The following is a 23362-nucleotide window of genomic DNA, read 5'->3' on the forward strand; positions in this document are numbered from 1 at the left end:
TATTCAGCATGCAACGACATGGGACATGCAATGGGCGGCACACACACACACATGCATTGTCTTTCTCAGGGTCACCGATGCGATTGAGCTCTGTGCTTAACCCATCCCGTCGTCCTTCCCCCCAAGGGCAGCCGGGAGCAGACAGGGCGTCGGTGAGGTGCATGTTTTTCCATCGGGTTTCTCTTATTGGGGGGGGGGGGCGACCCTTGCGAGCATGGGGAGAACATGCAAACTCCACACAGAAAGGCCTGGGAGCTACCCCACTTGGGTACCTGGCATCACGGAACCCTGGACCTTCTTGCTATGAGGCGACAGTGTTAACCACTACACCACCGTGCCGTATTGTGCCTATTGGCACAGGTTCCATTTACCCCACTCCCACCACCACCCCCTCCCCTCCCCGCTCGCACCACCACACCCATTCGCACCGCCACCCCCGCCACCTCTAAATAAAGTGTGAAATAGGGAAGCAGGGGAGGACAGCCTAAAGTAATAACATTTCCAGCCATGTATGAAACCTCCCTCATCCCTTGTCTGCTGACAGTGGAAACTCTCTCTCTCTTTCTATCTCTCTCTCTTTCTCTTCCTTCTGTCTCTCACTCTCTCTTTTGCTTCTCACACACTCTCACACACTCACACTACCTCTCTCAGGCTGACACACACACACACACACACACACACACACACACCTCTGGACTGAGTGCCCTGCTATCGCGGTAAGCCAGGAGCAGATATTAATAGTTTTACTCTCCCCGAGCTCTCAGCTGCTATCATACACACACACACACACACACACACACACACACAGACACACGGACACACTCACAGGCAGGCACAGCATGGGCTCAGGAACACACACAGAATAAGAATGAGGATTTGTCTTATGTTGGTCCATTTTTTGTTTTTTTGTTTCTTCCTCCAGGTAATACCATCACGTGCGGTTGGCATTAAAGCTGACGGAACTGCGCGTTTACTAGAATTTCATGTTTGAAGGCGCTCCATTTCAAAGTTGTTACTATACCAGACACTGTGTTAAAAAAGGCAAAGCAGCGCCTATACCACCCGAGACAACTCAGGAAATTCAGAGTATCATGGAAGATACTCCAGTCCTTCTACTCTGGGGCTGTGGAGAGCATCCTGACTGGGAACATCACTGCCTGGTTTGGCAACTGCACTGCCAAGGACAGGAAGGCTCTACAGAGAGTAGTGCACTCAGCAGAGCGTACTACGGGTATTGCACTCCCACCCCTGCAGGACTTATACAACAGGAGATGCAAATCCAGAGCCTGCAGAATAATAAAGGACCACCACCACCAGGCAAGCGCCTCCGCATACATGCAGCAAGTACAGAGAGACTCAGACTCAGCTTCTTCCCCCAGGCCAGGGGTCAGCAACCTTTACTATCAAAAGAGCCACTTTCCCCCCGCCCCACAAAATAAAATGCTCAGGGAGCCGCACAACCTATTTACCCTTAAAATGAAGATAACACAGTGTATAACGTTTTATATATCCCCAAGCATACCCCACATTTAGCATAAAACGCCTGACAATTGCATACCCAAAGTAATTAGCGATTTATTATACTTTATACTTATAGCACACAGTTTGTTGCATTAATGGGATTATAAAGCAACAAAAAGAAAAAAATTTACTTTTTAATTGCTGTTTTTACCTGTTATAACAAAGGAAAACCTCAAACTCTAATGAAGAGGAGAAAAAATACTGGCTGTGTAGACCTACTTTGAAATAAAACCCTGAACTATGCAGCTCTATTAGAGTCCTTCCCTTATTTGTGGAAAATCTATAAAATAAAAAGTAAATTTTTCGTTGTTCGCAAATTTTGCACCACATATCAGGCATACAGGTAAGCCTTTTGTTGACTAAATATCTTAGTTGATGAAATATTTTTTTCATTTCAGTGTCACAGTATGACAGCGATCTCCAAAATAAGAAAAAAAATAAAAAAGTTTAAAAAGAATTCAAATATTTATTTATTTTATGAGTTTTTTGCCAGGGAGCCGCAGCTGATTGGCTAAAGAGCCGCATGCAGCCTCGAGGCCGCAGGTTGCCGACCCCTGCCCCAGGCCATCAGAACACTGAACACTGATCTATCCACACACAAGCACACATGAACACACACACACCACACATCCTGCACTATGAACACACAAACACACTACAGATAACTTTAGGAAAAAGCAAAGGTCACTTAAAAAAATATAAATGTATGTTTTGGTATAGTATATATATAAATGGCTGCATTTATATAGCGCTTTTATCCAAAGCGCTTTACAATTTGTTCCTCACATTTTACCCATTCACTCACACATTCACACACTGACTGCAGAGGCAACCATGCAAGGTGCCAACCTGCTCATCAGGAGCAATTAGGGGTTAATTAAGTGTCTTGCTCAAGGACACGCTGCCCGGGATGAGCGGGAATCGAACTGGGAACCTCCGGATTACCAGACGACTTCTCTACCTCCTGCACCCCCAGTATAGTTTAGGTAGTATAGGTAGTATAGTATAGTTACATATAACATAACTGTATATTGTATAGTATATTGTATAGTAGTGTATAGGGCTGAACGATTAATCGATTTTAAATCGAAATCGCGATTTGAAATGATGCAATTAGCAAATCGCAAAAAAAATTTAAATCGCTAATCTTTTTTTATTTATTTTTTTAACCAGGAAGTCCCATTGAGATACAAGATCTCTTTTGCAAGTTGTTGTTATTGTTGTAGGAACGGTTTGGGAGAGCGAGGTAAGTGGTTTTAGATTGTGTGTTGTGAAGTTTAGACTTCAGAGAGGGAGAGTAAAGTACAGGAAAAAAAGGTACCGTTGGGTACCGGTATCGATTCCCAGGTAAAAAGAAAAATGCCGCATTTTACAATAAACCTCTGTGGGGCTGCTTAAAATTTTTTATTATTATAATCGCAAATTTAACTAAAATGTTGTATAGTATTTTATCTTACATTTACATTTAGTCATTTAGCTGACGCTTTTATCCAAAGCGACTTACAAGTTCTGTACGACAAGTCATCAGGAAGGGCACAACTCTCAGCTGAGTAACAATGTTCATCAAAGTGTTGAGTGCTACAGTGTAGGTTAGTTTATTAGGAAAGTGCATGACAGTAAGGTTAGTTAGGGTTAGATTTTGTTTATTTATTTATTTATTTTTAAATGTCAGATAATGGTTGAAGAAGTGCGTCTTTAGTCGACGGCGAAAGATTGGACAGGTTTCGGCTGTCCTAACTGGGGTGGGCAGTTCATTCCACCATTGTGGGGCAAGGACTGAGAAAAGGCGGCTTCTCCTTGATGACCCTCCCGGAGCTCGGATAGGAGTTGGTCTGAGACGGCCATCTTAGTACCTTTTATCATGTCTATCTATTCTATTCTATTTTATTATATTATTATTTGTATTTTTTTGCACAATCAAGGCAGGCATGGCCACCTTCATTTCACTACATGTCTTGTGTATGTATGTGACTAATAAATCTCTTGAATTTTGAATCTTGTTCCCTCTCTCTAGGTCTGGGTCCCTTACACAGATTTAAAGCCTGACAGTCTTTCTTCTTGCTTGATACCCACACAGTTTAATACCTGACAGTTTAGAACCTGTAATAAAAAGCAATATAGAATGGACAGAGTAAAATGATACAGTAGTGCAGTGCAATAAGGTAGTTCTGATTGACTGTTTAACAGTTTAAAACCGTCTTTACCTTCCCTGTTTGATATCCACAGTTTAGAACCCGACAGTCTTCCTTCCTGTTTGATACCCACTTTGACCCTTCGAACCTCTCTCTCAGGGCGCAGTTCTAGGCCTGGGTCCCCCACACAGTTTTAAAAACCTGACAGTCTTTTTTCCCGCTTAATACTCACATAGTTTGATACCTGACAGTTAGATAACTAGAACAGTTTAAAAGTCATAAAAGAGTCAAATAGAATGGACAGAGTAAAATAGTGTAATCAGTACAATCAGCAGTGGAGTGTATTAAAAGGCTATGGTGAAGAGGTACGTTTTTAGCTTATTTTTAAAGATATTTAGTGATCTAGCTCCCCTAATATCCATAGGTAGATTTTCTTTATGCTGTGGCTTGGAACCTTCAATAGACCAGTAGTAGATTATCGCAATATTCTAGAAGGCACATAGTTGACTAGAGAATTTGCAATGTAGCATGGTCCTGTTCCATTTACAGTGTTCGTACGGGTGCTGGAAATCCTTGAAAATGCTTGTATTTCAATGTGGTGTTTTCAAGGTTTGAAAAGTGCTTGAATTGTGTATAAAGTGCTGGAAAGTTATTGAAATTGTAATTGCACTGTATATACTTTCATAATAAATCGCTATCTGACTGAATAGTTAGGTTTTTAGATAAAGAAATACAATTTTGGAGATCGCCTTTCACGCGAAATGAAGAAGTCCTCTCTCTCAAGCCTCGCCACTCGCGTGCCTGCCCCGCCAACGGCACCCCCCGCCCCTCCTGAAAGCTTGCTTTAATCCCAGTAACGTTAGCAAGCTTCTTATAAAAAATATTTAAGACGTTAGCAAGCTAGTGAGCTAGCGTTGCCACAGACGGCTATGTTTATTGTTCATGTTGACAACGACAAGCGACACCGTATATTAAGGTGAGTTAATAAATGCACTGCTCCGCTCTGATAAACTGACTCTTCGGTCAGAGCGTCCAGTCTGCACAACTTAATATCTTTAAACTGAGACTTGATTTCTGACCTGACCAGCTGACTTGATTAAGGGGCGTGTTTAAAGCGGCCATTTTGTTTCCTTAAGTGACCCATTAAGGGCCAGGTGTTAGACAACACTAATTCGTGATAGGGATTTAAAGGCTTGCTGGCTTAGCGTCAGCGAAGCGGCAAGAAACAAAGAGGAGTTTTCCTGGAGTTATCCACGGAGGAATCCAGGGATCCACCTAGTGCTAAGTACACCATAATCCTATCTTACACTCTACTCTAAAAAACCTCCCTTTCCCTCCCACTCTGCTACTTCTCTACTTCCTCCCTGCCACCCTTGACAAAACCATTACTAATGCCAAAGCTTCTTTCTTTCACCATAGGATCGAGGCCTCTGCCAAGAATCTACGCAAAAAGTGGAGAACATCCGCAGCTCCTTCTCCCAACCCCCACCCATTCCAAATGCTGAATCGAGAACCTCATCCTTCACTCTGTCATCTTTCTCTCCCATTACAGAAGCTGAGACCCTGACACTGGTAACGTCAAACCGTCCGACTACATGCCAGCTGGACCGGCTACCCTCCCCACTCCTCCAGACCATAGCACCAGACATCCTCCCATTCCTAACTGCAACCATCAACTCCTCACTCAACTCGGGGGTGGTCCCCACCTCCCTAAAACAAGCCAGAGTCACGCCCCTCATAAAAAAACCATCCCTGAACCCTACCGTCATAGGCAACTACCGTCCTGTCTCTCTTCTCTCCTTCCTTTCTAAAACACTTGAACGTGCTGTATCCAGCCAACTTACTGCTTATCTCTTACAGAATGACCTCCTAGACCCTAATCAGTCAGGCTTCAGGACTGGTCACTCCACAGAGACAGCCCTCATTGCGGTCACAGAGGCACTTCACTTAGCAAAAGCGAAAGGCCTCTCCTCCGTCCTGATTCTCCTAGATCTATCTGCAGCCTTCGACACAGTCAACCACCAGATCCTCCTCGCGGCCCTCGCAGGAATGGGAGTGGCTGGCTCTGCGCTGACATGGCTGTCATCATACCTCAATGACCGCTCCTACCAAGTGTCATGGAGAGGGACCCTGTCGGCCACCCGCCCCCTGCGGACGGGTGTCCCCCAGGGCTCGGTTTTAGGACCCCTTCTCTTCTCTCTCTACACTAAATCACTGGGTAACATTATCACGTCTCATGGCTTCTCCTACCATTGTTATGCCGACGATACTCAACTCTTCCTCTCCTTCCCTCAGATATCCACGTCTCTGAGCGGATCTCGGCCTGTCTGTCAGACATCTCCGCCTGAATGACGACCAACCACCTCAAACTGAACCTAAGCAAAACAGAATTGCTCCACCCGCCGGCCAAATCCTACGCCCTGACCGACCTTTCCATCACAGTCGAGAATGCAGCTGTGACCGCGTCCCCGACCGCCAAGAACCTCGACGTGTTGGTGTTGTCCTCGACGACCAGTTGAACTTCTCTGCTCACATCGCAGCGACAACCAGAACCTGCCGATTCCTCCTGAGCAACGTCAGAAGGATCCGCCCCTTCCTGACAAAAGAAGCCACCCAACTCCTCGTCCAATCAACAGTCATCTCCCGCCTCGACTACTGCAACGCACTGCTCGCTGGCCTCCCGGCCACTGCCACTAAGCCTCTTCAACTCATTCAGAACGCAGTGGCCCGCCTGATCTCAAACCTACCGAAGTCACCCCACTTCTTAGGGACCTGCACTGGCTCCCCATTGCTGCACGAATCCGCTTCAAGGCCCTCGACCTAGCATACCGTGCGGCAAAGGGAACCGCTCCCGCCTACCTCCGGTCAATGGTCTCTAACTACACACCCTCAAGACCCCTACGCTCTGCATCTTCTGGCCGCCTCAGACCTACTCCTATCCAAGCTCCGGGAGGGTCATCAAAGAGAAGTCGCCTATTCTCAGTCCTTGCCCCACAATGGTGGAATGAACTACCCACCCCAGTTAGGACATCCGAAACACGTCCAATCTTTCGCCGTCGACTAAAGACGCACTTCTTCAACCATTATCTGAATTAAAAAAAAAAAAAAAAAAAAAAACCTTACTGTCATGCACTTGTCCTAATAAACTAACCTACACTGTAGCACTCAACACTTTGATGAACATTGTTGCTCAGCTGATAGAGTTGTGCCCTTCCTGATGGCTTGTCGTACAGAACATGTAAGTCGCTTTGGATAAAAGCGTCAGCTAAATGACTAAATGTAAATGTAAATGTAAACTTGAGTGCGCTCGCTCTGACACACTGAAAGCCAATTTACCTTCAAACTAGTTTCGTTTAGCTAACGCCATTATGCATCGGCGCTGTGGTTTCGCTGTCATCAACATGGCTAACAAGCAAGTAAATTCTTTCTATTTTAAGGAATGTTCTGTAGGATATGTCGGCAACATAAGAAGCCAGGCAGCTTCTTATACAGGGGTAGCTGTTTGTGTGAAATAAGAGAGGAGACTAGAACGTGCGTCAACTAACTGTGCGTCTGTATTGCAACCAATAACATGGGCATCATATAGCTTACATCCTGGTCCCTGCTGGGACGTACCAACTGAAACCACCACTGTGGGGGGTTATATAAAAATCCTAGGTTGATTTGATTTTGTATACATTTTAATGCTCAATGAGTTGATTGACTGCCTACCTCAAAGACTGTTCTCTTATTGTATGTATAGTGAGAATAATAATGAACAAAGGCAGCTCCCCTGTGGAACGCCAAAATGGGTGTCATGTTTCTTAGAAGAATGATATCCAAGCCTGATGTAATATTTTCTCCCTTTGATATTATGTTCTGAACCAGTTTAATACATAGTCAGAAAGACCAACTAACCTTTTTAGATGATTTATTAGGATATCATGGTCGATCGTGTCAAACGCTGCACTTAGATCTAATAGGACGAGAATTGAGACTTTGTTTGAATCCGAGTTTATTCTGAGGTCACTAATTAGTTTATTAAGAGCAGTTTTACTGCTATGGTGTGTTCTGAAGCATGATTGAAATTCCTCCATGATGTTGTTTTCTTTGAGAAAGGAGTTTATTTGTATTGAGAATATTTTTTCAAGTATCTTGCTTATGAATGGAAGGTTGGATATTGGCCTATAGTTGGTTAGTACATTACCGTCTAGTTTGGGTTTCTTTAGTAAGGGTCTTACGACGGCTGTTTTGAATGCATCTGGGAAGATGCTTGTCAGAAGTGATGTATTTATAATATTTAAGACATGACTTGCAATACTCTCGAATATTTGCTTAAAAAATGCTGTTGGTATATGGTCAATACAGGAAGTAGAGGAGTTACATTCCATGACAGTTTTATAAAGCTCAGTTGACGTAATGCAAGCACATTTTCCTATGGTTACTTTTTTGCAGGGTTTGCTGATGGTGTCCATGTTTGTATCAGGACTAATGCAGTAATTTAAGTTATTTTGTTATTGAAGAATAATGCTAGTTCTTCACATTTTGATGCAGATGAGTGTGGAGGGGTGGGGACAGTGTTGAGTAGCTGGTCGATGGCTGAGAATAATATTCTAGTTTCCAGCATTCTCTGTGATAATCTTAGAAAAATAGTCCTTTCTTGCCACTCGTATTTCTTTGTTATAGGCAGTCATGGCTTCCTTATATATACAGTATCTATATATATGAGCTTGGTATTCCTCTGTTCAGCAGCTCTGCAGATTATCTTAGTTTGACCAACACTGCTATTATTTAACCATGGGGAGATTTTGTCACTTGAATTATTTGTTTACCTTTAATGGAGCGACATCATCCAGTGTATAGGGTGTTGTTGAGATTTTCAACCATGCAGTTTAAAGAGCAGTCCAGGCTGGATGGTTCAGTTTGTCTCATGATATTTGAGAACTTTTCTTCTGCAATGTCATCTATTACTCTTCGCTTTACAACGGATACCGTTTTTGTCTCTGTTAAGTTTTGGTTAGCATTGAAGAATACTCAATGATGGTCAGGTAATTTGATTACTGATACTTTATCAATGTTCAGCCTTGTTGTTATCACTAAGTCTAGGGTGTTACCATGTTGGTGAGTGGGTTCATTTACATGTTGTATTAGCTCAAAGCTGTCCAGTAGGTTGATAAGCTCAACGACCTTGGGGTCGTTCTTCTTATTTATATGAATATTCAGATCGCATGTATGAGAATCTTTCACATCTAATGATACAGACTGAGATTAGTTCTGAGAATTCCTGCAGAAATATTGATGATGGTGGTAGTGTTAGTGGTGGTAGTGGTGTTAGTGGTAATGGTGATGGTGGTGGTAGTGGTGGTGGTGGTGGTGGTAGTGTTAGTGGTGGTGTTAGTGTTAGTGGTGGTGTTAGTGTTAGTGGTGGTAGTGTTAGTGGTGGTGGTAGTGTTAGTGGTAGTGGTGATGGTGTTAGTGTTAGTAGTGGTGGTGGTGGTGGTGGTAGTGTTAGTGGTAGTGGTGGTAGTAGTGGTAGTGGTAGTGGTGGTGGTGGTAGTGTTAGTGATAGTGGTGGTAGTGATGGTGTTAGTGTTAGTGGTGGTAGTGTTAGTGGTAGTGGTGGTGGTGGTAGTGTTAGTGGTAGTGGTGGTGTTAGTGTTGGTGTTAGTGGTGGTAGTGTTAGTGGTGGTGGTGGTAGTAGTGGTGGTGGTGGTAGTGTTAGTGGTAGTGGTGGTAGTGGTAGTGGTGGTGGTGGTGGTAGTGTTGGTGGTAGTGGTGGTGGTGGTAGTGGTGGTGTTAGTGTTAGTGGTGGTGGTAGTGTTAGTGGTAGTGGTGGTAGTGGTGGTGGTGGTGGTGTTAGTGTTAGTGGTAGTGGTGGTGGTGGTGTTAGTGTTTGTGGTAGTGGTGGTGGTAGTGTTAGGCCATATCCAGACTAAACTGATTTTGGTCGTATCAGTCAAAGTATTTGATCATATGCACCTTTCATCCACACGGAACTGCGGTCTGGCAGCCTGAAGACGCTATTTTCTGAAACCGGCTCCCAGAGTGCGCAATTCTGAAGACGCTCCCCTTGTGTCGCCGTCTTTACAAGCGATACAAGTCTTTTCCTGAACCGTTGACGCGATAGCCCACCTCTCCCTTACCCCGCGTGTGCAAACTCCCACATCACAACAACAATGGCATCAGAGTAGTTGCGTTCATGTTACAGAAGCTATTGAGCTTGATCTGGTTTTTACAGCTAAATGTACTACCACCGTCGACAACAGATTGACATCTCCCTTAATCCGCATGTGCAAGCCCAGCCAACATATGTCCAGATATGTCCTGGCTAGAAGTGTTTATTAAACACCGGGAGGCTACTGAATACACGATACTAGCTAGAGATTAGCGTCACATAGCTGGCCTTTTTCTGAAAACCCAAGTAGTAGCCAAGCACATATTGTTCCATAGCATACGCCTTCAGTTGATCATGACAAATCCTCTCTTACCTTGACCAATAAAAAGCCTCCATAATTCGGTGGTTAGGTGGTCGAGCGGAGATTGCGTTCGTCACCAGCCCCGGAGCTGTGAGCTTGGTTCGCCTGTTCGAATCCAGCTCACAGCTCCGGGGTTGTCACCAGCTTGGCTGGCCGTCTGCACTGATACAATTGGCTGTATCAGAGGGTGGGAGAAGCTGGCGGGGTGGGTCCGGGTCGTTGTAAACAGCGACTCCTACAGTTCGGTCGGGGCGCCTGCTAAGCGCGGATTGGACGTGAGGGGGATAGTGTGGTCCTCCCACACGCTACGCCCTCTCAATGAGAATCCGCGCTGCCAGGTGAAAAGAAGCGGTGATTGGCTGGACGTGTGTCGGAGGAAGCACGTGGTAGCCTCCACTCTCCCAAATAATCTGACTGTGGGGGGTAAAGCGCAGCGACCAGGAAGGGACTTGGAATTGGCATACGACTAACATTGGGATGGGAGAAAATCGGAGGAAAATGGAGGGGGAAAAAGACAAATATAATAAAAAAAAAAAAAAAGCCTCCATAATTTAGTAAATAGTATTCCCATGGCTGGTGTTGAGCTGTAGCCAGCCAGCTAGCGTTGATGCTATTCAAAATGCTATCAACATTAGCTAAATAGCTAACCAACTAAATACAATAGACAGTGGTATCCTGAGGTAACGTTAAATACAGACAACGTTTGCTAGTCGAAATGACTGGACACAGGGACAAGTTAAACATCAATTACTTTAATACAACACAGGTAGTTTGAGCCGTGGTCTCTCGTTACGTTAGTTCAAAATCACAGAACCGGACGATAACAGACACTTCCGGTCGGGGGGTGTCAAAATAAAAGAGTGACGTCTAAAACAGGAAAGACATTTATTTTGTAAATTTGTGGCACGCACTTATTTCTTGAGATGATTTCGTTTTTACGGAAACCTTTTTTGAAATGAAAACTAATTGAAAATGAAAAAGATTAAAAAGAATCGTCTGGACAAGGCCTTAGTGGTGGTGGTGGTAGTGTTAGTGGTGGTGGTGGTAGAGATGGTGCTGCTGCTGCTGTATAACAAAAACAATCTTCTAGGTCTACCACTAGTTCTCTTTGCTTCAAAATGTAATTTACTGGACATGTAATGAATTCAAATTTTTGACATTTTATATGTCGATTTGCAAGTCAACTCATTTTCACCTCCACCAAGGAGGTTATGTTTTCGCCCCTGTTTGTTTGTCCATCCATCTGTGAACAAGATAGCTTGATGAGTATTGACTAGATTGCCATACAATATGCTGTGAACATTTATGATGCCAACAGGAAGAGTAAGACATCTATTGGTTTTTGTCAAACCCATGACCTTTCCTCCAGCGCCACCATCAGGCCAGACCAAATCCAGAGCCTGCAGGATAATGAAAGACCCCCACCACTCCAATAACAGCCTGTTCCAGCTGCTGAGGTCAGGCAGACGCCTGCGAACCCCAGCTACTAGGACGGAGAGGCTTAGGCTAAGCTTCTTCCCCCAGGCCATCAGAGCCTTGAACAATGAACATTGAGAGACACAGAAACTGAACTATCCACACACAAGCACACACAAGCACATACACGACACGCACGCTGAGCACGCTCACACACTAGCAGCCACTTTAACACTCATGCCACACACACGCACACTTATGGCCAGAGGAAAGGCCACTTTAAAGTAGTATAACATCAGGAACAGTGTATTGCACTACTAAAGCTACCTAGCATGTCCTATATGCTCTGTAAATACTAATGTACAGATACCGAGATGGCACACCATGTACCTGTTTATTGCACTGTTTTATTGGATTCTATTAATATGTTGTACCACTGTATTTCTATTGGATTCTATTATATGTTGTACCACTGTATTGCACATCGTCGCGGGCAAGACCAGCCGCATTTCATTGTATACCTGTATGCCGTGACAATTAAAACTCTTGACTTGACTTGACTTGACTTAAGATTTCCAAGTGAGCACGTCTGACTCGTTAGTCGTAACAGTCACAGAAATGGTACCCAGCCAGAAACACATTTAATTTTTGCACTTTTACTTTCTGTCATCTATCCAGTCAAATCTGGAGTGTGAAAGTAACAGCAAAGTGGGAAGATTGTTAAGTTTTGGCAGAGGTCTGAATTAGTGCTGTTAATCTAATTAATTACAGGATTTGTAATTAATTAACCCTCATGTTGTGTTAGGAATTGGCACCACTGACCGTTGTTAGCGGGTCAATGTTGACCCGGGGTCTAACTCAGTCCTGACCACTAAAAAGAAAGGAGTATCACTCAATATAGTTAATAATACATCCTAACTAACATTATATGCATTCATAACCATATAATCCCATTGTAATTTGATTTTATGGCCCCCGAGACACATCATGTCCCTTATTTTTAAGATGAAAATGAGGTTGTTCAATCATAATATACTAAATGTGAAACGCATAGATAATAATGTTTTATGACTATAATAGAACAATATTAGAATATAAAGTTTTGTATATTTATTATTATTTTATTTATTTATATTTTGTATTTTTATAGTATAGTTTTACCTTGCCGGGTCAAGAATGACCCTAACACCACAGTCGTAACTTTTCTTCTGCAGATACCTTCAGAATTTTCAAAATGGTGAAACATAGTTTTGCTGTGCTTATATGTGTTGTGGAGGATATCATAAAGCCTTGTTCTAATAAAATCAACTACATGGTAGTTATTACATATTATAACCTTGAAACGGGTCGCTGGAGACACTAACACCACATAAGGGTTAATCTAATTAATCGCATTTTAATCGCATAACCAATCGCATAACCATTTTAGGTCTGGTCAATTTTAGCATGGTGTTATTCACAGTAAAAAAAGGGGGGGGAAAGAATTGAATTGATATTCTCATTAGGTTCATTACAATTTATTCAAGCCTAGTAACAGACACAGTATTTCTGACACTGGGAATACATTCTATGTTGTTATGGAATGAATGAGATTAAAAAATATATATATATATATTTTATATAAAAAAAATTAATTTATTTTGAGTTAATTTTCATAACGTGATAATTTGCTGTGTAATTAATTCATCTAATTAACACGATAAACTGACAGCCCGAATCTGAATCTACTGAGTGCATTTCTCAAGTTTTCTGGCAGCTCACAGTGGAGCTACTGGAGTGCCTTGAGGCACGTACCTTGCACTCCTCCTCGCATTCTATCCACTCCCCTGTCCGATGAACTATAACGTGAGCAACAGTCTCTGAACAGTTTACTACCTTTTGTCTTTCCAGGTGATAAGTACTGGGTATTCAAAGAGGTCACCGCGGAGTCTGGCTACCCTCACAACCTGGCGGAGCTGGGCAGCTGCCTTCCCAAAGACGGCATCGACACGGCACTGCGCTGGGAGCCGGTCGGGAAGACCTACTTCTTCAAAGGGGACCAGTACTGGCGCTACAACGAGGAGAAACACACCGCTGACCCGGGTTACCCCAAACCCATCACCGTGTGGAAGGGCATACCGGACGCACCGCAGGGGGCCTTCATCAGCAGGGAGGGCTGTGAGTATTTGTCTGTCGGTCTGTCTTTCTATATCTCTTATGTTTGTTTGTCTCTGTCTATGTATTTGTCATCCATTTGAGCTTCATACCAAAATTAGATACAGATACAGGTACTGTACAGCAAACATGTTACACTTGATTGTTTGCCAAAAGGTTTGTGTGAATCCTCACTATGGAATATAATTGCACTTGTTGCCTATTTTAATAGCCTGCCAGTCGCACTTGAACTTCGACCAATCAAGACAGCCATCTTGCCACCCAACCAACCAGGGGATGTCCACTGATAATGTAATTTCAGCACTGGCTTCTTTTAGTCATTGGTTTCAGTGGAAACACTTGAAATAATAGCACTTGTTTTTATGTGTATATATGTAAATATCTATAGATGACAGGAGACATCTACTCGGTACGGGTCAACACCAACAGGGCCTTTAAGCTGAGGAGCAGACAGAGAGCATAGGGTTAGACTCTCCAGAAACAGACCAGAGACATGGTGCAGGGTGTGTGAGTGATAGCAGCCAAGGTCACCATCGAGAGCAGGCCGCCGGGAGGGGAAGAGATAGAGAAAGGGCGTTAGAGTGGGTCAGAGGTGACAAGAAACGTAGAGACGTTGCGCCGTTGCCGTGGCGTTGTGTCACTTAGTAAGAGAGACGGGGCGTGGATACGGGGATGGGCACCGTTGCTAGGGGAAAGACGTTATAGCTGTGACTGTGAGTTTCTTCCAGTTTAAAGTAGACTAGGACATGAAGCTGACACGTAGGGACGTTGACAGAGAGACAGCAGAAATCCCTTTCACCCTCCGATAGCCGGAGGGTGGGGGAGGGGGAACGCCAAGAGGAGCTAGCTTCAGCTAACAGGAAAGGCTTTGGCTACCCACTGGGCCGCAACCATCATCGAACTGATAGGAGGAGAGACCGGTAGAATTAAGGAATTCAATAGACTTTTCAAAGACTTTCAGAACTGTTTCCATCTTGTACAGAGGCTATGTTTATGGAATAAACATCAACATCAAGGAAAGGTATCACGTTTCCAGTGTGTCGTTTTCTTCTGAGTTGGATGCATTAACGGGGTGGAACAGTGTTACAGCCAGTACGGGGAAGGTCGACTTCCACGTAAGATAAACAACACAATGCAGAAACTTCACGGAACCACAGGTGACGAGTTGATTACTGGCTGATAACCCTGAAAATCCAACACACTGTACTATTGTACGTTTGTCCCTGACAATTCTTAGCACCCAGTGCCAGTCAGTCACCCAGTCAACCAGTCAACCAGTCAGTCAGTCACCCAGTCAGTCAGTCAGTCAGTCACCCAGTCAGTCAGTCAGTCAGTCACCCAGTCAACCAGTCTGTCAGTCACCCAGTCAACCAGTCAGTCAGTCAGCCTGTCAAGCATTTAGTGAGTCAGTAGTCAGTTTGGTCTCCTAAATTGAATTCCCCCTTAGCCCTTTACTTCTGCTACAGCAGCATCAAATACCACCAAGTGCAGTGGAGACACAGACACACACACGCTGTATTCCTAGAGGGAATCCCATCATCATCACTTCTGCTTGTCCAGTCATGGCCCCTGACCCCTCTGGCTGTCACTGTGGAAGGCAAGAAACACCAGAGGCAGAGATGACTGTGTGTGTGTGTGTGTGTGTGTGTGTGTGTGTGTGTGTGTGTGTGTGTGTGTGTGTGTGTGTGTGTGTGTGTGTGTGTGTGTGTGTGTGTGTGTGTGTGTGTGTGTGTGTGTGTGTGTGTGTGTGTGTGTGTGTGTGTGTGTGTGTGTGTGTGTGTGTGTGTGTGTGTGTGTGTGTGTGTGTGTGTGTGTGTGTGTGTGTGTGTGTGTGCCGCCCCTGTGCCTCAAATAGATTCGCTATCAGCTCTATCTTTAATCTTTCAGAATGTTCAGTTGCTATCGCTATTAGCTCTATCTTTAATTTTTCAAAATGTACAGTTGCTATTGCATGCACTCATCTGTGTTCCACTACACACATGAGTGCATGCTTACCAACTGTCCGTCTGCAACACTACTATCACCAACATCTAAGAAGGGAGATCCCCCCTTGAATGGCCCTTCTAAGGTTTCTCTCCTCCACACTGCCTGTGGAGCTTTTTTCCCTATTGTTAGGTTTTAGTGAGTTTTTCCTTACCTTCGCGTGGGGTATGTCTGGGAGTGCTTGCATTCTTTCATCTATTTGCATTCATCTAAAAATGTTTGGACCTTATGGTGTTCTTGTTCTGTTCTTGACTTATTGTTATGTTTTCTTCTTGACTTGTTTAAAGAAGATCTGTACGGCCCATGGGGACATTAACGTGTGTTGTCGGGCCCTATAAATAAATTTGATTTGATTTGATTTGTCAATTATTTTAATATTTGGTAGCCTTCAGAAGCAACTTGCTGTTAGTGGCCTGATGATTGCAGGCCTGTCAAGGAGAAGGGCTGATCAGCTGGCCAGATGCTGTTCTAACAGATAAAAAAAAATTAAATACTTTTTGTATCCATACCTATCCATGTCTATAAAAGCATGTTTCACCTCTGTAATATTTTAATCCCATATACATATACATTATACATTTGTTGATTTGTATATATATATATATGTGTGTGTGTGTGTGTGTGTGTGTGTGTGTGTGTGTGTGTGTGTGTGTGTGTGTGTGTGTGTGTGTGTGTGTGTGTGTGTGTGTGTGTGTGTGTGTGTGTGTGTGTGTGTGTGTGCGTGCGTGTGCCTGTATGCAGAGGTATGTGTGTTTTTGTGTGTTTCTCTGGCTACAGTTACACCTTCATCATCCAATTATGTTAAGTGACAGGTCCCAAATCAGATTTAGCTGCATTGTGATTAGATGAGCCGGGCCACATACCTAAGTAGTCAGGCTTACATCGTGGTCAGAATGATAGTCTGGACCCATCCAGCCACGATGCACGTGAGCATTGTAAATACATGGAGGGCAAGTGGGAAAGAGGAATAATCCAACATAACCCATCCGGCCACGGGAGACACATAATGAATGGGCATGTTCTGCTCAGGTCAAGTGTGGATAACATCAGATCTTTATCATTACATAAAAAAACGGCATTAACTGTAGCCTCTGTTTTCTATGTGTGTGTGTTTATTTTCTCTATGTGTCTGTTATGTGTGCATGTCTATTTTCTATGTTGGTTTTCTGTGTCTGTATGTCTATTTTCTCTGTGTGTGTGTGTGTGTGTTTTCAATGTGTGCATATCATGTTTTCTGTGTGTGTGTGTGTGTGTGTGTGTGTGTGTGTGTGTGTGTGTGTGTGTGTGTGTGTGTGTGTGTGTGTGTGTGTGTGTGTGTGTGTGTGTGTGTGTGTGCGGTCTTCTGCTGTTGCTGTGGTGTTCTCTGTGTTTGTGTGGGGGGTGGGGAGTGTGTATCTGTACAGTATATATGTATGTGTAATGTGTATATAATTTGTGTGACTGGTTATATAAAGTGTCTGTGTGGGTTGGGTGATTAGGTGGGTATGTGTGTGTGTGTGTGTGTGTGTGTGTGTGTGTGTGTGTGTGTGTGTGTGTGTGTGTGTGTGTGTGTGTGTGTGTGTGTGTGTGTGTGTGTGTGTGTGTGTGTGTGTGCATGATAGCACATGCATATTATTATGGCATGCTTGCATACATACTGTACATGTGTATGTGTCCATGTGATGTGTGTGTGTGCTTGTGATTGTCTGTTTGTGTTTGATGTCTGTGTGTCTGTGCTTAAGTCGATGTGTGTTCATATTTAGGGCATATCCTTTTACCACAAACACGCACACACATACATGCACACACATACATGCACACACACACACACACACACACACACACACACACACACACACACACACACACACACACACACACACACACACACACACACACACACACACACACACACACACATATACAATCTCTCTCTTCTTCTCTTGCTTTTATAATGCCATCTCTCTCTTGGCTACTGTGGTTGTCTCGTAGGCATTACATAATATTGCCCTTCAATAAAAACAAGCGCTGCCGGAGCCAAAGCGCTTGTGCTGTCTACTTCTATTGTGTTACAGTATAAATGTATCTCATGAGTCACTGTGCCATAGGGATATGCTGGGACCAAGAAGGAGGGTATACTGTTGAGGATATTGATACTGATATCCAGCTCCGAATACTAATAGTATATGTTTTTTTCAGGATGAATGGTTTAACACATTGGCGCCCAGCCACAGACATGTCCGTGTTTCGGCGCCATGCTTAAAGGGCCAACCACGGACATGTCCGTGGCAAGGTTGTTTTGGCTTTTATTCCATTTGAATAACCTACTCAATGTCACTGAGCGGCACTGCAGATTTATCCCACTCTTCGAATTCTGAAAAGTGCATTACCGGCCAGATCCTCGTAGGGGCTCTGTCTCGATAATGCAGTGTTCCCTGTGGCAGAGCGGTGCTCTCTTTCTTTTGACTTTGAATGGAGTTTACTGTTAGCTGGAAGCTATGCCTGTAGCCTGTAGCTTGGAATACCTTTTGCGACACCGAATTCACTATGCAGTAAAGGAATATATCATCAGCCAATGGACATATCGATCTACCAGATGGCGATCGATAACTGGGAAATACTTTTTGGGATCCAACCGGCCCACGGTAAGATCTTTTTCACGTAAATTACACGCTGATCAGGCCTTGTTATCATACTCAACCAGCCAATCAGCGAATGTGGCTACTGAGGCTAACGCGGTTATTGGTAATCAATAATCAGAAACGATGTCCCCCGCCCCCCCCCCCCCCCCCCCTTTCATGCATTCATGGTGGACCATGAATACCGACAATATGCATTTTGCGTTTTAGCTCTAGCTTCTGTAGGGCCGAAACGCTGTTCGATTTAATGTTGTTAGCTTAGCGCCCTGTATCTCGCCTTCCAGGAAATATACTAGACCAAACCCCATATAACGCTTATATTCACGAGGCTATAAAATGAGAACGTATTGATGAAAAAATTCTTTCTTTAAGCCATTTTGAAGGGACGGTTTATGGTCTAAATTGACAATGAGAATGTACAGATAGCAATACTATAAAGTATAGATTTAGCTCTACAAACAGCCTCACATACAATGCAAGTCTGTTTTGATATGCTGGCCGTTTAGCGTGAGATTAAACGGTCCCCAATGGCCCCTGAATGAATGAATGAATGAAAACTTTATTAACAGATTGCAGAATGGGTACAGTGCAGTACAGCTCAATACATACAATTGTTAAGGGGATGCAGACCAGAGAAAGACTTTCGTCTTGTTTCCACCAGGGTCCCCCATTTCCAATTCATCGTAACATATATGACATACATGACATACAGATAGACAGTACTGCTACATCTATACATTTATGACATACCAGATTTGCAATTACAGTACTGTATTTGTGATACAAAAAGAGTCCAGAAAGAAAAGAGTATATACATTAGGCGTAGAAACTGTACATTGGATTGGGTAGGTGGGGGTGGGACTGTACATTGGAGGTGGTTGGGGGGGGGGGGGGGGGGGGGGGGGGGGGTAGGAGTGGGGGGGGGGGTGTTGGCGGGGGTTGTGTTCGGACATTTACAGGGGCCAGTTTCGAGTTGCAGTCTCCCTTAGGTGTTTTTTGAGAGTGTTTTTGAAAGTGGGTAGTGATTCACATTCCTTTACAGCTTTGGGTAGGGCGTTCCACATTGATGTGGCATAATTGCGAAACGTGTTTAGTCCCTTGTTTGAGCCGAATCTGGGTTTAACATGATTTGTGGAGCTCCCTCTGGTGTTGTGATCGTGGTATTCACTGACCTTTGGGAAGTATTTAGTCATGTACATGGGTACCTTGGTCGTGTAGTGTATCTTGTAGACCAGGCCCATTGCAAGTTGCTGTACTCTGTCGTCTACTCTAAGCCATCCTAGGTTGTCAAAGTGGGCAGGGGTGAGGTGGGTTCTAGGAGTAAGGTCAAGCAGTAGTCTGACCAGTTTGTTTTGAGATGTTTGTAATTTTGTTTTTAGCGCCTTTGAGGTGCTTTGGTACCATGAGGTGCAAGCATAGTCGTAGTACCCTTGAATGAGTGCTCCTGCTAGAGTCTTCAGGGTATTCTTGTTTACCAGTGAGGAGATCCGGTACAAGAAACGAGTTCGTTGGTTGACTTTTTTTATTACATTGGATGCCATTTTGTCACAGGAAAGATTTGCCTCTAGGATGGAACCCAGGTAGGTAATATCTTCTTTCCTTGTGACAATATTGTCACCCACTGTAACTGAGAAGCCGTCGGTCTTGCTGAGTTTGTTATTTGAACCGAAGAGAATGGACTCTGTTTTGCCCATGTGTAATGATAGTTTGTTATCAGCGAGCCATATGCAGATTTTGCTTAGTTCTGAGCTGAGGGTTTTTTCAACCTGTAATTTGTTCTTGTCAGAGACCAGCAGGGCTGAGTCGTCCGCAAACAGGAACAAGTTGCAGTCACAAGCTGACGACATGTCATTTGCATAAATTAGGAACAGTAGCGGACCTAGTATGCTTCCTTGTGGAACACCACAGTTTACTGTGAGGGGGGGGGATAGGGTACCGTTTACCTCCACCATCTGCTCTCTCCCCTCCAGGTAGGATTGCATCCAGCTCACTGATAGACTATCAAAACCAATTGCTTTTAGCTTGTCAATCAGAATGGTGTGATTGACAGTGTCGAAGGCCTTTTGTAGGTCCAGCATGACCATGCCGCAGTATTTGCCCGCGTCCACCTCTTGTTTGATGTGGTCGTTTAAATAGAGAAGGCATGTGTCAGTGGAGTGGGATGTTCTGAAGCCAGATTGGAATTCGTAGATTAGATTTTTTTCCGCAAGGTATTTTTCGACCTGTTCGTATACAATTTTTTCCATGACTTTCGAGATGGAGGTAAGGATAGAAACAGGGCGGTAGTTGCCTGGGTCTAATTTACTGCCTTTTTTGTGCAGAGGGGTCACTCTCGCTATTTTGAAGTCCTTGGGGACGTGTCCCTGTTTTATAGAGAGGTTTATTATGTGTGTGATGACTGGGGTGATGGCGGCTGCTGGGGTGATGGCAATGTGTTAAAGGTAGAATATGTAATGCCATCAAACAGCGACCTCTTGGGGAGGGGTTGCTGGCCATACCTCAGGCTTCACTGTATAATAAGTTATTATATAGCTTTAATACATTGTGTATATATATATATATATAAAATAATAATAATACATTTCATTTGTAACGCACCCTACCTTCCTGAGAATCTCAGAGTGCTACATAGTTAAAAAGAATAAAATAAAATAGATATATAAAAAAAGAAGAACACATAGCAGAACAACATATATGACATATATATAGCTATAATATTATATATAGCTATTTAACTTATTATATTTTAGATGTCTTCAGACTTCTCTTGGCAGAGCCTGAGTTGTGGCCAGAAATAGCAACCTGTCCCCTATCTCCACTCAACTTTAACCCAGTGGCGGGCATGGATTTTACACGTAGGAATTCAGTGCTATCAATTAAGCAATTTCACCGACTTTGAATAACCTCACCATGACACTAGGGCCATTGGGGGGCTATAACCACCCCATATTCACAGTGACCGTAACACAACATGCACACATGCTGCCACATAGAATGAGGCACAGCCAGGCCACTGAATCTGAACCTAATTCATACCATGCTATAGGACAAACTCTGGTGTCGGAGCACCATAACAGATGAAAACTGTAAACACATTTGGTGACGGCGCACCTTGGCAGATGAAGCATATGATTCGGTCACAAACCCACCTGACCAGACACAGATGAAAACATATTTGGTGATGGCACACCTTACCACAGATTAAAATATATATTGGTGACAGCACACAAGACATAGATACAAATTAAATCAGCAGCAGCATATTGACAACATTATTCATGTATTTTGCAAAGGAAGCTTCACCCTCTTCAATCCAACTCATTCACTTACAAAAACTTCTCATCACTTGAAAAAATCTAAGGATTTATTTACCTAACTTAAAAATGCTTCTAACATTTTTCTAATTATCTTCACATAGAAATGAAACGAAAAACTCAATTATATAGAAAATGATATTGAAAGACTATATTGAAGTGACCGCGGCTTCAGCTGCATTTAAAACAACCCCTTGAAAAACACACTCAAGCACCTGTCATACTGTATGCTCTGTCATCGTCAAATCTGTTGGTTGCAAATAACCCATTGCATTCCCAGCAATAACATTTTCAATGTTCCTCCGATGCTGTAAGCCAGGTGTACCTTTCATAGTTGCTTCGATTGGTTAGGACAGAGCTGTTAGCTGTCCTCACTAGCTCCAGCTTTTCTTGAAAGGTCTTTCTCCTAAAAGAAGTCATCAGTCAACAATCACTAAATCCATTTCTGCTCCCCCTTCCATCATTGTGCATTAAAAATAACAATAGGACTAAATACAAATCTAAATAGAAACCTCTCTGCTACTTTACAGACTTTACATTGCTATTTCTTTTTGCTGTAGCTGGCCCTCTTTATGTGTTTGTATGAGAACTGTATGATTTATATTACTTCCATGTGGCAAATAAAACTCTGAATCTGAATATCTGATAGCACAAGCTGAATTTTGCACCACTCAGACTGCTGACATAGCTTAGGCCAGCTAGAAGGCTCTAGCCGCGTGTCAAAGAATATGCCCAACATGTCAAACACACATTTAACATTAATGAAAATAACATTATAAATGTTGCTGGCCCTGATGGCCCACCTCTGCTCTAACCCACACATCAGACCAAAAGAAAAAATGTAAACAAAGTGCAATATGAAGCGTGGTTCTTCTGCCTAGACTCTAAAGGCCGCTGTTTGACAGCATTACAGATTCTACATTTAATGTGTTTAATTTGTAATTCTGGCAAATAAACTGTGTCTGTATCAATAAGTTTCAATAAGAATCACTTGAATTCCTAAATGTCTCCCCCTCTGTATTTCCTTCTCTCTCCCTTCTCCGTGCCAATCTTCCCTACCCTCCTAACTTTACCTACCTACCTCCCTCTCTCTCACCCCACTCTTTCTCTCTCTCTCTCTCTCTCTCTCTCTCTCTCTCTCTCTCTCTCTCTCTCTCTCTCTCTCTCTCTCTCTCTCTCTCTCTCTCTCTCTCTCTCTCCAGACTACACCTACTTCTACAAGGGTAAAGAATACTGGAAGTTCGACAACCAGAAGCTCACCGTGGAGCCCGGCTACCCCAAATCCATCTTGCGTGACTGGATGGGCTGCGACCAGTCCGACATGGAGCGCTCCGGCGGTGGCAACCGCGGCGACCGCCAGCTGCCACTCGACGACGTCGACATCATGGTGACCATCAACGATGTGCCGCCGACGGTCAACGCCATCGCCGTGGTGATTCCCTGCATCCTGTCGCTGTGCATCCTCGTCCTGGTCTACACCATCTTCCAGTTTAAGAACAAAGGGGTCCAGCAGAGCACAATGACTCAGCACTACTACAAATACCCTGTCCAGGAGTGGGTATGACAGGCACAGGAGGGCAAAGGTCATGGCTGGAGGTTTGAAGGGTCAAGGGGTTGAGTTGTTGTTAGCTAGCTGATGTTAACTGAGGCCAATGATGACATCAGCGAAGGACTGTAGGGTGATAACGCGGAAAGGACTCGTGCAGCAGTAGCTAGTGCTGAACACTACCCGGAGGAACACGGATGGGAATTCATGCAGACACTTTCTC

At 43.7% G+C, this 23362-nt stretch overlaps 1 protein-coding gene across 1 annotated transcript in view; it reads left to right on the forward strand.

The window, feature by feature from the left end:
• mmp24 (matrix metallopeptidase 24) overlaps window positions 1-23157 on the forward strand; it is a gene marked incomplete at both ends in the record, with an annotated part of 493526 nt that extends 470369 nt beyond the window's left edge. Inside the window, 2 exon segments of the mRNA XM_084317135.1 lie at window positions 13415-13681; window positions 22796-23157. Of these exon segments, the coding sequence (XP_084173261.1) occupies window positions 13415-13681; window positions 22796-23157 (629 nt within the window).
• Window positions 23158-23362: the final 205 nt, after the last annotated feature.

This window comes from Notolepis coatsorum (genome assembly GCF_963971535.1).
Source record: "Notolepis coatsorum genome assembly, chromosome: 6".
Classification (NCBI taxonomy): Eukaryota; Metazoa; Chordata; class Actinopteri; order Aulopiformes; family Paralepididae; genus Notolepis; species Notolepis coatsorum.